This window comes from Aphidius gifuensis, linkage group LG4, assembly GCF_014905175.1.
Source record: "Aphidius gifuensis isolate YNYX2018 linkage group LG4, ASM1490517v1, whole genome shotgun sequence".
Taxonomy (NCBI): Eukaryota; Metazoa; Arthropoda; class Insecta; order Hymenoptera; family Braconidae; genus Aphidius; species Aphidius gifuensis.
In genome coordinates, this window is record NC_057791.1 from 2,399,879 (window position 1) to 2,413,623 (window position 13,745).

At 23.7% G+C, this 13,745-nt stretch overlaps 2 protein-coding genes across 5 annotated transcripts in view; one reads left to right on the plus strand and one right to left on the minus strand.

Moving 5' to 3' along the window:
- Positions 1–3,479: 3,479 nt before the first annotated feature.
- LOC122854452 lies at positions 3,480–4,518 on the minus strand. The gene is made up of 3 exons (XM_044155106.1): positions 4,214–4,518; positions 3,901–4,138; positions 3,480–3,813 (listed from the first exon to the last, which is right to left on the minus strand). Exons 1-3 carry the CDS (start codon positions 4,265–4,267, stop codon positions 3,626–3,628), a joined length of 480 nt encoding a protein of 159 aa, XP_044011041.1. The 5' UTR covers positions 4,268–4,518; the 3' UTR covers positions 3,480–3,625.
- Positions 4,519–6,432: 1,914 nt separating this feature from the next.
- Positions 6,433–13,745, plus strand: part of LOC122854453 (glutamate receptor ionotropic, kainate 2-like) — a 55,588-nt gene continuing 48,275 nt past the window's right edge. For 2 of the 4 annotated variants that reach the window (XR_006373963.1, XM_044155108.1), the window contains exon 1: positions 11,730–11,821. The gene's annotated coding sequence lies outside the window, so the exon portion shown is untranslated. Of the gene's footprint in view, positions 6,448–6,564; positions 6,647–7,183; positions 7,260–11,724; positions 12,131–13,745 lie in introns of those variants that run through there. The other 2 variants (XM_044155110.1, XM_044155109.1) reach the window with 2 other exon arrangements.

Here is a 13,745-nt window from a genome sequence, read left to right on the forward strand (position 1 = left end):
TTCATTTTTTATCCAAATCAAACAATAAAATACATTCATCTTACATTGATGAATGATTAACTGATATGACATTAGAATTTTCATAAATTATCTCAATGATTGATTACAATATTATTATCAAAGTGATAATATTATTTAAATATTTATTCAAAACAAAACAATTAAAAAAAGTAATGAAAATTTTTAGAGCTTAATTAAAAGCTATAAAGTTTTATTTATTTTTTTTTCCAGGTAAAAAAGATATTTAATATTTCAATTTACTGCAAGTAGAAACTACTTGTATAGAAATGATTCAAACAAAATCTCTAGTGTTTGTTTGTTTTTTTTTTATTTGTTTTCATTAAACAAAAGCTTACAAATGTGCTTTTAATTAAAGTTGTAAATTAAATTTATTCATTCAATTTAAAGCAATAATACAAATAGAATTTTTTTTTTTTTGAAGGAATTTATTAAAAAGCTAGATTAAAAAGAATTTTTATAAAGAAAATTACAAAGTGTTGCATTACAATAAAAGTATATTCTTTGTAATTAAATAATAAGAGGGAATAGGTCAGTGGCGTAAAATTTTAGACTCAAACAAGAGTTCCCTTGAGAATAAATTTCTAAACTGTTAGCTATCGCTGAAATAAATAAATAAATTTCATCTCGTTATTAGGTCGTTATTATTTAGATTTACCAATTGAAACAGGTGCAATTATTGGTGATAGTGTTAATATGTATAATGTGCGAGTAGTTGATTATTGAAAAACAAACTGATAATTATTTTTAGAAAAATCAGAAAATCACCTGATACTGCTTGGCCAAAACTGCAATAACAAGACTCATTAAAATACAATAGAAATTATTATTTTTTTAAAATTTATTAACAAGTGTATTTGTTAATAAAACATACAAATTTAGTCAGACTATTTTATTTATTTTTTTAACACTTTACAAAAGCTAAATACAGATTATTCGTAAATTCATACATGACAAAATAACTTTCATTTATGTGGGTTAGTAAAAACTTTTAATGACCGATATTTCAAAAAGGCTTTAGAGTAAATTAACAAAATTAAACCTTGTGGTTTTATCTCAAAAAACAGTGAAAATATTTCAGTAATTTAAATATAATTTTAATTTTTTTTTAAATATTAATATAATTATAATAATTAAAATATTATCTTTTTACATTTAAACTTGTAAATATAAAAAAAAAGAAAGTTAGGTAATCTCTTTTTTTTATTATTTGTATTGTTAAATATAAAAGTTTTTTTTATACATAAAATTGTTATGAAAAAATATTTAAAGTAAAAAAAAAAAAAAGTATACAAGTGTGTAGAATATAGCTGTTTACATATGGCACAACTTTAATATTCAATAACTTTTTCTATAGTTTTTTATTTTTATTATTTTACATATGAAGAAAATGATTGAAAATTTCATTTTGTTTTACAAATAAAGCTCTTAAATAAAAAAAAAATTAAACAATTATATTGAGAAATAAAGATAAAAAAAAAATTAACAAGAAAAAAAAAAAACAAAAATACTGGTGTTTATTTAATAAAGTGAATAACAAATGAGTATAATAAATTTATTTGTAATAACACATTATACCACTTTCTGCTATAATATAGTACAATATTACATTGTATTATCTCTTCATTAAAATTAGACAGATACAAGGATTTGTCTCGACAATTAAAATAATAAATTAATTCATATGTGTTGATCGTTAATCAAAACACAGTATTATAATATCTCAATAATTATGAAGAGAATAATATACAATGATCATACATTTATTTAAATTCGGAAAAACTATTAAAGCAAAATATTTATTACATGTAATTATTTACATAATAATATTCAAATTTGATATGTGATATTTGATATTTCAAATTAGTATTAATTTACAAATTTAACAGACCAAATACATTGTTGAAATAACAAAGTAAATGCATTAAATTTTATTTTTTAATTTGATTGTTTATTTGTTTTCCTATCAAAAAATAAAAACAAGAAGTATTTTGTTTTTACTTTATAATAAACAAGTATTTTTTATGAATTTTTTTCAAAAATCAATAAATAAACTTTTTTATTTTATATATTTTTAACTATAAAGAGAAAAAAAAAAAGAAGCGATTATTTCTATTTAAAATGGTTTTTTATTAAACTTTACAATTTTATGAAAATTGTCTTCTTATCTTTATCTGAAAATATGTATTGTAAAAATATCCAGTTGGTCCTGGTGGAATTATATATACATGAATTGTAATTTTTTATATTTTTTTTATTTTTCTCAATCGAGACAAGAATTTCATTTGTTCTGTAGACTGTAGTATTCAACTGAAACCAATTTTGTTTTATCAATCGCAATCTCTTGATCCCCCCAGGGTGACCAGCCTTCTCATGACAGTATCTCAGCTCATCATGAATCGGAAAAAATATTGCCCAAGGCAACAGGTGATATAAAATATACTCTTGAAAAAAAAATAATTAAAAGAAAAAAAAAAACAAAATTAACCATCAGAAAGAATGGGATACAATATTTTCTAGTATTGATTAAATTTTTTATTTACTTATTCATAAGCTGATATCAAATTTTTTTGGGTTACAAAATAATACGAGTATGTAAAGTATTTTTTTTTTTAAATTTATTTAAAACGGGGGAATGATTCTGGAGCAGCAAAAAGTGTAATGTTACAGGTTGGTTTATTCGAAGTTAAATTTACAAAAAAAAAAAAAAAAAACTACTGTGGATGATGACACTGGAAAATGAGCTTTAAATTTCTTGAAAAGTGTATCATCTTGATAGTCACATTGTTACATAAAAAAAGCAGAAGATGAAGACGTTAGCCAAGTTGGTAATAAACTTTATTGCTACCACCTTTCAGGTAATTGTCTGGAAAGAATAAAGAAAAAAAAAAAATCCAAGACAATTGGATCTCATCAAGTTCAGAAAACAAAAAAAGTCATGAAAACAAAATAAGGAACGTAGTATTTTCTTTTATATATATATTTTTTTTTTTTAAATTATATATGGAAAAAAGTGATGGAAAAAAAAAAAGAAAATAAAATGAAAAAACTCACTGTTTGGTGCTGCAAATTTGAGGAACAAATGGACACTGGTTTATCTTGTGTGCAACTTTTATCCAGCAGATTTATACTCTCACAGCTACTTGCTGACTTTTTCCCTCCTCATTGTGGGAGTTAAAATACACAGAAAAGGTCTACACTTCAACAACATCAAAACTCCACTTGTTACCACATCCATAAACGAAAAAAAAAAAAACCAGAGGGTGGATAAAAGAAAAAAATAATAAAAGAAGAAAGAAAATAGTAAGAAACTTTATCTTCGTGCATGCTTCATTGTGCACTTCAACTTTAGTGACACAAGTACAACAATGATTCTCAAGATAAATTTTGTTATTTTAGTATGATACTACTTACCTTTTTATTACGATTTTATTTTTAAATAATATTTTTTTAACAAAAAATAAAATAATTAAGTTTATTTATTATAATTTTTTTTTTTCCTTTATTTATATTAAAACATTTATATATTAAAAAGTTATAATTAGTGTACAATTCCTGGACAGCGAGTTCAAATATTAAAACAATAGCAAATATATTTTAAAGCAATCTATGCAAGTGGAACTGGAGGTTGTGCTGTAGTAGGTTGTTGTCCTGTAGGAGGTTGAACTGTTGGTAATTCTACTGGTGGAAATCCTGGTAGAAATTGTTTTCCTACTTGAGATTTTCCTACCGAAGGATTGAAAAGTACAGGTGGTTTAACAGTACCAATAGTACTAACAGTACCAACAATACCACCTAGAAGAATATTTTTTGCTGTGTTTAAATTTTCAGAAATAATTTGTTGAACTTTTCCAACTAGTGGTACTGATGATAAAATCATACCAATTTGTTGTGAGACATTTCCAGTGACATTTGTAATTGGTCCAATAGCTGTTAATGGATTACTGCTTGTAGATGGAATAAGGTCTATAATTGCAGTTAAATTTTTTGATTGAATCAATAGATCTGTTGGTAAAGTTACTGGTAGAATTCCATCTACTGGTCCTGCTGGATTTGCTGATGCAGCTGTTGTAGCTACTTCTTCTGGAGCAGGAGCACCCATGACGACAAATTGAATTAACTGGAAATCATTAAATAATAATATAATTAAATATGAAAAAAAATCAATTGTTTAATTACATGATTTAAAACTTACATTCAATTGTGAAATCAACAAAACTGCAAAAACAATAAGACTTATTTTGGCCATTTTAATGTTGTTACTTTGACTTTGGATTATTTTTTTTTTATTACTGAAATATTAAAAGAAACACAAAGTTCAACTGAAGCCTTGACTTTGTACGTTCGCTTTATATACACTGCTATGACTAAATTTTAATAACTAAAACGTGACATTTTTATTAGCACGTGACTTTTACTCTGATTCATTACAAGTTGATTATTCACGTATGTTATGTTTTTGATTATATTTGATGTACAAAACCTGACCTGAAAATTGTTTTTAAATTTTTAAAACTTGACATAATTTTATAATCATCATGAATTTATCAACTAAAGTATTTGACAATTGTTAATATTGAGATGATAAATTTTAATTATATATTTATCAAAAAATTCTTTTGAAAAAATTCAATCTACTGCACGTGTGTTCACAAAGTATGAAAAAATATCTCGTATCACATTTATTTGTTTTTTTTACGTTTATTTTACGTCAAAGAATTTAGTCGATTAATCATCCATGCGGGACGTCACTTGCAAAACTCTTCAGCGAATAAAGATCTAATTTAATTTTTTTTTTTTATAAATTCACTATTTTTTTATTTTTCTTTATCAACACCAGCTTGAAAATCAATTTGTCAAGATTTTGTTTCCATTGTCGTTTTTAAAATTTTCTAAAAAGTGTCAGATTTATTTTTCTGGTTCAATATATATTGCGGAGTAATTTATAAGTAAATTTAATATGAGAAAGCTTATTATATCGAGTGCGTAGTTTATTCAGGAAGATAAAGAAAAAAAAAAATTATTTTCATAATAACAAGTACTTGTTTATGAAAAAAAAAAAAACCTTGGTTTCAAACTTTTTTGTATTTCATTATATTTAGTAGATGATTTATTTGCTTATGAGATTCGTTTTGACATTAAATATATCAAATAAAATATTGAATAAATTTATCTACAAGAAAAACAGCCATGTCAATCAATATTTATTGTCAGCTTTTCATCTCCCTATCAGACATTTTCTAAATGCCTAAACGCTTTGATTTTTTTTTCTTTTATTGATCAGAGTAATGATATATACATTAAATAAAAAAAAAAAGATAAAATTTTAAACAACATCGATATAATTAAAGCTAGAATTTTAAATAAAATATATATTTTGCACACATGGAAGCATATCTTTTATTGTGTGGTTTTTCATAACCACAAGCAAAACCATAAAGCTCATAATTTTTGGTGTGTGTAGGTTACGATGTGGTCGAGAATACGTAAATGTACAAGAGAAAAAAAGAAAAAATATATATGTAATGAAATGTTGACACAATGGTAAATAAATTCCTATATATAAATTGTAAATTTTATACATAGTCAGCAAAAACATTGAAGCCACGATGAACTTGTCCTCAACATTATATGATACTCTGCAATGTGTTAAAATTTGTATGGTCAAACATATTACGTAACCAGAAAAAAAAAAAATATAACAACATTATTTTAACCTCGGAATTTCAATGATTTTTTAATTATTTATTGTGATAATATAATAAATAATTTTCATGTACGTGTCAAAAAAATGTTTTTCATTAAAAAAAAAAAAATTATATTTATTTATTAAAAGTTTCACAAACTTAAATAAAAAATAAACAATTTATATATTATTTTTGAATCTTTATTGAATTTTATTATTTATTATTTTGTTTTGTATATATTACATCAATGACATGATTAATTTAATTAAATATTAATTGAGTTAAAATTATAACTGTGTAATAATTATTCAGTAAAATTCCATATAGATAATACAGGTGATAGAGAAAACCTCTTGGACTTTGTGTAGAATTTAGAGGAAATTAAATTAAACTAAATTTCACTTCATTTAGAAATGACGGTATATAACTAGGTTTGTCTGATGCATGTGGCTTCAAAGTAAATACCAGTCGTATATATATTCACCATTAATTAAATTCATAAATTTAACTTTATTATTACATGGTTATTCTCATTTTATAACAAATTATATTTTTTTTATTTTCAAATTCAAAATTATTGGCGCACTTTTTTGTGCGACATCTTTTATTTAAATATGGCGGCTGTTAATGACGTCGGCCATTTTGTATCCCGTGTTGCCCTTAGAAATTTACTGAGTCATTTACGTACCACCATAGCTATGCATAGGACGTTAAAACAATCACAAATAAAAATGTCATCAAGGTATTAACGTGCTTATAAATATAAATTAATTAATAAAAAAAATATGTGCATCTAAAATATCATTGTGTTTGTGTAAAAATATTTAGTAATCAAAGTGAATTGTTTTGTTTTTTTCAGGCTTTTGTTGAACGTCAAAATATGACGAATCGTTGATGTCAAACATGATGTGGCTTGTTGATAAATATTGTTTTAACATCACGTATGTATTATTTTGTTTTTAATATATATTTTAATTATCTTTATTAATTTTTGTTTAATATAATTTTGAATAATTGTTGTGGTTTTTGATTTAATAATGTGTTAGTGTGACTTTGATTGATAATAATTTTTATGTCGTTTGTGTGTTTATACCTACTCATATTTTTATCATTTTCATTATTTTATTAATTTAAATCAATCTTAATTATTTAATTATCTGAAATAAACAAATCATTGGGATGAAATGTTTAATAATTAAAGTGAATCATTTTTTCCAGGATTTTGTTGAACATCAAATGACAAGACTCATTTGTTGTCAAGTGACTTGTCTTTTTTTGAGTTTCAAAATTAAGTAAGAATATATAATTATTTTTTTAATTACATTGTTTAATTTTTTTTTTTAAATAATTGTTAATTTTTGATTGATGATGTCAGTGTGTTAATACTTTTATTAATTTTATCAAAGTTAAATTGAGTAGTTCAATAACCTCAAAAATAATAATTGATAATGAAAATTAATTATTTTATATCTTTTCAGGTGCTTGTCTAGTCAATCATTAAATGATGTCATTTATTTGCTGACAAAAATCAAGATCTTGGATCTGCTTTATCAAGTATGTAATAATATTTTTTTTAAATCTATACAAATTTAATTTTTATTTTTAGAAAAATTATCAGAAAACGTTTGATTGATCATGTCTCGTCTTGACATGTTCGAGAATAATTTTTCTACTTAGTTAATTATTTTTTATTTATTTTTAATTTGATTTTTACTCGATAAATTTAACTAATTAAATTATGACAAATGAGTAAAATTTATTAGAAACAAACTCGTGCATGAATAATAATTATTCATTCAAATACGATTTAAATTTTTCAAATATTTTATTTATATAATTAATATAATGATTTTGAAAAAAACTGGTACAAAATTGAACCAATAAGAATTTTACGATTTTCAATAATTCGACATCATTAAACTAATGGTCTTGATTTTTTCACTCGAATCACCATGTTGGAATTGGATCGTAAAATTTTCCATTGAACAAATCATTTTTTACAACAATGTGCTTAAAAAATAATAGCAAAAAAAAAAAAAGCAAAACAACTGTCGTATTCAAGGGTAGAAAAAAAATTTATAATAATAGACATTAGTAATGTGAAAAAAAATAAATAATAATAATACAGTTCACTAACACGAGTAAAATCAGACTATTCATCGTGATGTCTCGACACTCCATCATCACTTAATCTCTGAGCATCATATATATATATATAAAAGTAGCTTTACAGTTGTAGACCTTTGATCCTCTTTTTTATCATACTCTCTCGGACACAAATTCGCCTTTGTCCAAAATATATATACATTTTTTTTAACTTTTTATTTTCACACTAAGTGTAACTCCATTTCCGTTATTTCATCATCTCGAGAATGCTTTTCACGACAATTTTCACTCCCTATTTTTATTTCTCCTCTTATCAAAATGAAAGTGGCTAAAATTATAAATGATGAATTTTATTATACAACCTTATTTTCTCGTGAACGTGTAATAAAATATTTTTAGTCTTGAATTAAAAATTCCAAAACGTTTTTCTAAATTTTTAAATATATGTATTTTTTTATCTTACTGTATTTGCTAACACGCATATTTTTCATCATTTTATCTTATCAATGCATTGCAACAAATTACTGGATCTCTTTATTCGCATACCGAGCTTTTTTCTTACGGTTACGCTTCACTTGATACTTCATGAGTTACGACTTGACGTAATCCACAAGCACCACAATCTAAAAACCCAAAGAATCTTTAGGTTTGCATAGTTCTTTCTCTCTCAAGTTACAGGCCCACATTTACACTGATGTGAACACATTGATTTATTATTTTTTATTCACATTTATTATTTCCATTTGCAACTCCTATTTCACGTTATATAAAATAACGTCATGTATACAAGACTGCAAGCGAATAAAAAATAAAAATATACAAAATACGGTGATAAATATCATGAAGAATTAAAATAAAAAATAAAATAGTATTCACAAATATTCAGGGATAAAAAAAAATCCCCTTGAGAAAGTTTTCACCCTCTGGTAAAATAAAAAAACAAAAATTGTTTTTCCTGACAATTGTCTTGAAAAATTAATAAAAAAAAAAAAGCGTCGAAACCAACCGCATGGAAGTTATCCCATCGACAAAAATATAGAAAAAAACTTTAAGCTCGAAATATAATAAATAAATAGAATATATATTTATCAAACTTTTTTTTTTTTTTTAGTCTCTATTGATATATTTGACGAGAAAAATTTGTAATATTTGAATCGAAACAAATAAATTGACACGGGATATGAATTCTATTTATTCATTTTATTTTTTCGTGTTTTATTTGACGCTCGTTTAAACAAAGTATCATTGTTTCTGGTATTTTTGTTTTTATTTATTGTTTATACAATAGACTTGTTTTTTTTTCAAGTATTTTTAACTTTGCGTCAGTATTAAATCTACTTATAATCTTGTATTTCGAAATGCCTGATAGAAAAAGTTTCTATAGAAAAAAAAAAGGTGTATATTTAAAAAATTGGGTAAAAAATAGTGTACATATAAAATCTTGGATAATTGACATTTAAAAAATTCAAGATAACACAATTATTTTAATCTTACTCGGCGTTTTACATTTAAAAAAAAATTATTATTTTTTTTTTTTTTTGGACTCTTGTATCATTTCTATACGCATCAGGGCACACAAGTCGACGCTAGAAAAAAATGGTCGGTTAAGACAAAGGGAGAAAACTTTTCCCTGGGGTATGCTTCAGTGTGAAGTAGATAAAAAAAAAAAAAGCCAGATAAAGCAAAAATAAAAAAAAATATATAAAAATAAAAAGACCATAGACTGAGGACACTCGTACGGATTTTTGCAATGAGATTTGCTGAGGTGAGCATTTAGAAAATGAGATAAAAAAATAAATAAAAAAACCCCCCATTTAATGAATAAAAATAATGATAATAAAAAAAAAAAATTACATATGTATATAAAGAGAAGAAAAAATATTCGTACTTGTTGGAAAATTTTTGAGGACGGTCGATGTGATAGTATAACGCCATCATTTGGGAAATTCGTGAAACTACTGGCTCTTGTTATATAAAAAGCAGGTTTGAGTCTCGGCTCAATCACTATTCCTATCAGATAATAAAAAAAAAAAATACTAAATAATTTATTCACCTGTTAATTATGAGTATTAAATTGTTTATCTTCAATTTAAATTTATAATTTTTGTTTTGTAAAAAAATTAAAATACATTTATCAAAAGATCAGATAAATTATTGATTTTTTTTTCTATTAAAATTTATGATTTCTTTCTTTATTTATTAATGAATTTATTTGATATTATAATTGCAAATTTTTTGAATTGACTGCAATCATGCGCAGAGAATTTTTTTTTTTTTTCTTAAAGTTATTTTCATAATTGAATTTTTCAATGTTGATGGTTATTGTCACTCGTGAATAACTCGAGTACTATTCAACCAATATGATAAAAAATAATATAAAATTTTTTTTAACAACTTGAAGAAGCTGCATAAATAAATATTTTAAAATTTAAGTTGAAATAAACAGTCGTATAAAATTTTATATATCATAATATATAACAATAGTAGATAAAAATATACTCGTTATGTGTTACGACATATAAATATCTATCTTAAAAATAAAGTAACACTTTATGACATAAAAAAAAACATATACCAACTACATCGTATTATATTTTTATAATTAATTCACACTTGTAATTAATAGAAAAAATAATTAAAATTCATTTGCTACGTCAATTAGAGCAACACTTAGTTCAAAGTCAAGTTTAATTAATTTTTTTTTTGCCTGGAGGAAAATAATTTAAATAAAAAATTATTTCATATTAATTATTAATTTCAGTCATCTAATTTTATTATAATTTCGATAAAAATCTATCAATTTTTATTATTCATTTATTTATTTTATAAATAAATAAATAATTTTTTTTATTTTCTGAGTTTTCGTGAAATAAAAAATTTACTATTTAATTATTCGAAATGATTATTGACTCTTTTATTGATAAAAAGAAAAATGCACTCTAGAATAGGATCTTAAAATACTTTTACGACTATATGATATATATATTCACATTATTAAATACGTGATAACCCTCTAGTGAAAAGATGAAAGTGACAAAGAAATAAAAAATATAAAAAAAAAATATTGTGGTTATATCTTTTGTGTTTAAAATAGAGCATTTTTATTTTTCATATACACATTCAATTTTCAAGAAATACCAATGAAAAATAAATGCTGAATAATGATGAAAAGTATGAAAAAATAAAAAGAAATATATCCCTTAAACTATGTTATACTTTAATCGTATATATTTTTTTTATTATTTTATATTTTAATAACTTTTTCTTTTTTACTACATTTGTATATTATTTCTTTGTCAATATCGACCTCGCAATTGCTCTCAATTTCATCTATATATATTATTCATTACTTAAACCCCCTTACCCTAATTTTATTTTTATTTTTTTTTCTCATTACAATTTATATTTATACACATTGTGCTTGATGTATCAAATTTCTGTGACTTCAATTGTTCAAGATTCTTACCGGGAAAAATTGATGCTCTATTTTTTTTTTACCCCAAAAAATTATTCCAATTGCCTACTTGGATTCTGTTCTATCGACAGAGGGGTTAATACAATCCAATAATATTAAAATACTTGCTAAATTACAATTTTGAGGGTGCGAAAATGAGTATTACAATTTTTTAAATGCACACAGTAATTTCACAAATTAAATTTAAAAAATTACAATAAAAATAAAATATACACATGTTTATATTGATTTATTTATCAAAATAAATTAGTATTATTAATCTTTCAAATTATAAACTATTCAAGTTGTTTAAAACTATATTTTAAATAATTTTCAAGTTCAAAGAAAATAACGTTTAGTTTGATGATATTTATATTCCCGCTAAAATAATAAACCACGTGGAACGCAAGCGCAGGATCTTGCAAAACACGTGGAAATGATCAGCAAAATATATAAACCACCCTGTGTATAGATTGTACGAGAATAGGGTGCCGACGAAATACGAACAGTCGCGCGCGAGCCGCTGTCACAGTGAGATCCGTTTTATTCCGTCTTGGTGAGTTTGAACATATCGCACGAAGTTTTGTTATTTAAAAAGTTTTATACGTATTTTTTTTTTTTTTTTCTAATTGTTATATAAAAAATAGTAAAATATATATTTTGAGTTGTTGAATTTTTTTTTTTAAACTAAAAAAATAATAATAAATAGACAATAGTAATAAAAATTGTGAGATAAAAATACAAGAAAAATAAAGAAACGAATCAATGCATGTTTTCGTTGATGGCTCATGTTTTTCTGGAATAAAAAAAAGACAGATTTTCATTTGGAAAATTGTTTTAGTGAACACACGTTAACCTGACTGACGTAAGTTTCATTAATATATTTTTTTATTTACGTATGATTTATTATTAAAATTAGCATCAAAAATTTGTCGGTATAGTCATAATCAATCAGATGCAAAAAGCTTTTTCTTGTTTGTTTTATATCTTTATTTTTTTTTCATTATTTAATTTTGAATATATATATTTTTTACACACACATAAGCTCTTTTAGTATTTTTTCCTTCTTTTTTAGTTGAATAAGCTTCAAGCTTTTTTGGATAAATAATAATAACTATTATCGACTGAAAAAGTATTTGAAATGTTTTGTGTAATTTTTTTTCTTAAAATGAATTTTTTTTTTTTTAAATACATTGTTGCTACCACCACAGACTTTTATCGTTTTAACTGAAATTTTTTTGTATTGATTTTATGCTCATAATTTACGTCAGGTTAATGAGATTGTCAAAAGAGGGTGAATCGATTACAATGTAGAAATAATTTTCAAGATTACGAAGACCTAAAAGTTGAATTAAAAAAAAACCAATGATATATTATGACAAATTCCAATCAAATATATAACCTTCATTAAGCTAAAAATTTTTTTTTTTTATTATTTATTTTGGTTTATTAAATTAATTATTTATTTAACTTGGATTTTTTTTTTTTTATTTATATTTTAGTAGCGGAAGCAATATTTTTTTTTTTTTTCACTCTACTGGCAAATTTAATTTTCCGTCTCTCGGGAATGCCTTCAGGGCAATCGATATATATATAGATATATTTTTTGTTGAATGTAATTTTATCGCAATGGGCACTGAACCTATATAAATGCCAAACTACTGTCATCATAATGTTTGCGCAAGAGATTGCTATGCACTTACTCGCATTTCAAAAACTCAATTTCATGGAATTTACCGTTGTGTATGAGATACATATAAAGAAAAAATAAAAATAAAATTCGCTGGACTAGGGATTGATCATAAAATACAAACAAAAAAAAATTGAAAATAGAAATAATAGATAAAATAGATAAAATATAAAAGCCTGAGAATATACCACGTGCATGGTATTTGCTGATGTTTCAATTTTACAGATAAAAAATGAAAAAAAAAATCATTATTAAATTGTCGCTGAGTATAAAGTAGTATTTTACTACTATATTTTCACATGTATGGTACTTATGAAAGCGTGCAAATCATCGATCCAGTAGGCTTAAAATTTTATCATGTCCATTTTTCTTTTCCCTTTTCTATCCCACTGTCACTTGCGCAGTTGTCTTGTTTATTTGACAATTGAATCATAGATATATACACAAATAAATACGAGTAAATAATACACCCCACCTTATAACCAATTGTACAAACAATGTTGCAATAACAAATACAATGATATTGGCTGTATTTGCATTTTCACATTTGTTCAAATATCACCATAGAAAGGTGATCATTGCCTCGGGCTAACTTTTCAAATTGGGGGCTTTATTCTTGTGATTATATTGAACCCCTAGAGATGAATATAAAAGTGTTTTAATATTTTCAGTATAATATTATGTTAACGGTTATTTGAGACTTGTAAATTTGAGAAAAAATGAAAAGCTCCCCCAAGTAATCATTTATTATTTTTCTTTTTTAGAAAAATTGATAAAATCATATTATTAT

Bases quoted from the DNA above. Each gene is read 5' to 3' on its own strand.
- LOC122854452 (XM_044155106.1), bottom strand. From the start codon at position 4,267: ATGGCCAAAATAAGTCTTATTGTTTTTGCAGTTTTGTTGATTTCACAA. The intron at 4,139-4,213 runs GTAAGTTTTAAA...AATGATTTCCAG, and splicing joins TGTTGATTTCACAATTGAAT to TTAATTCAATTTGTCGTCAT. The intron at 3,814-3,900 runs GTATGATTTTAT...ATATTCTTCTAG, and splicing joins AAATGTCTCACAACAAATTG to GTGGTATTGTTGGTACTGTT.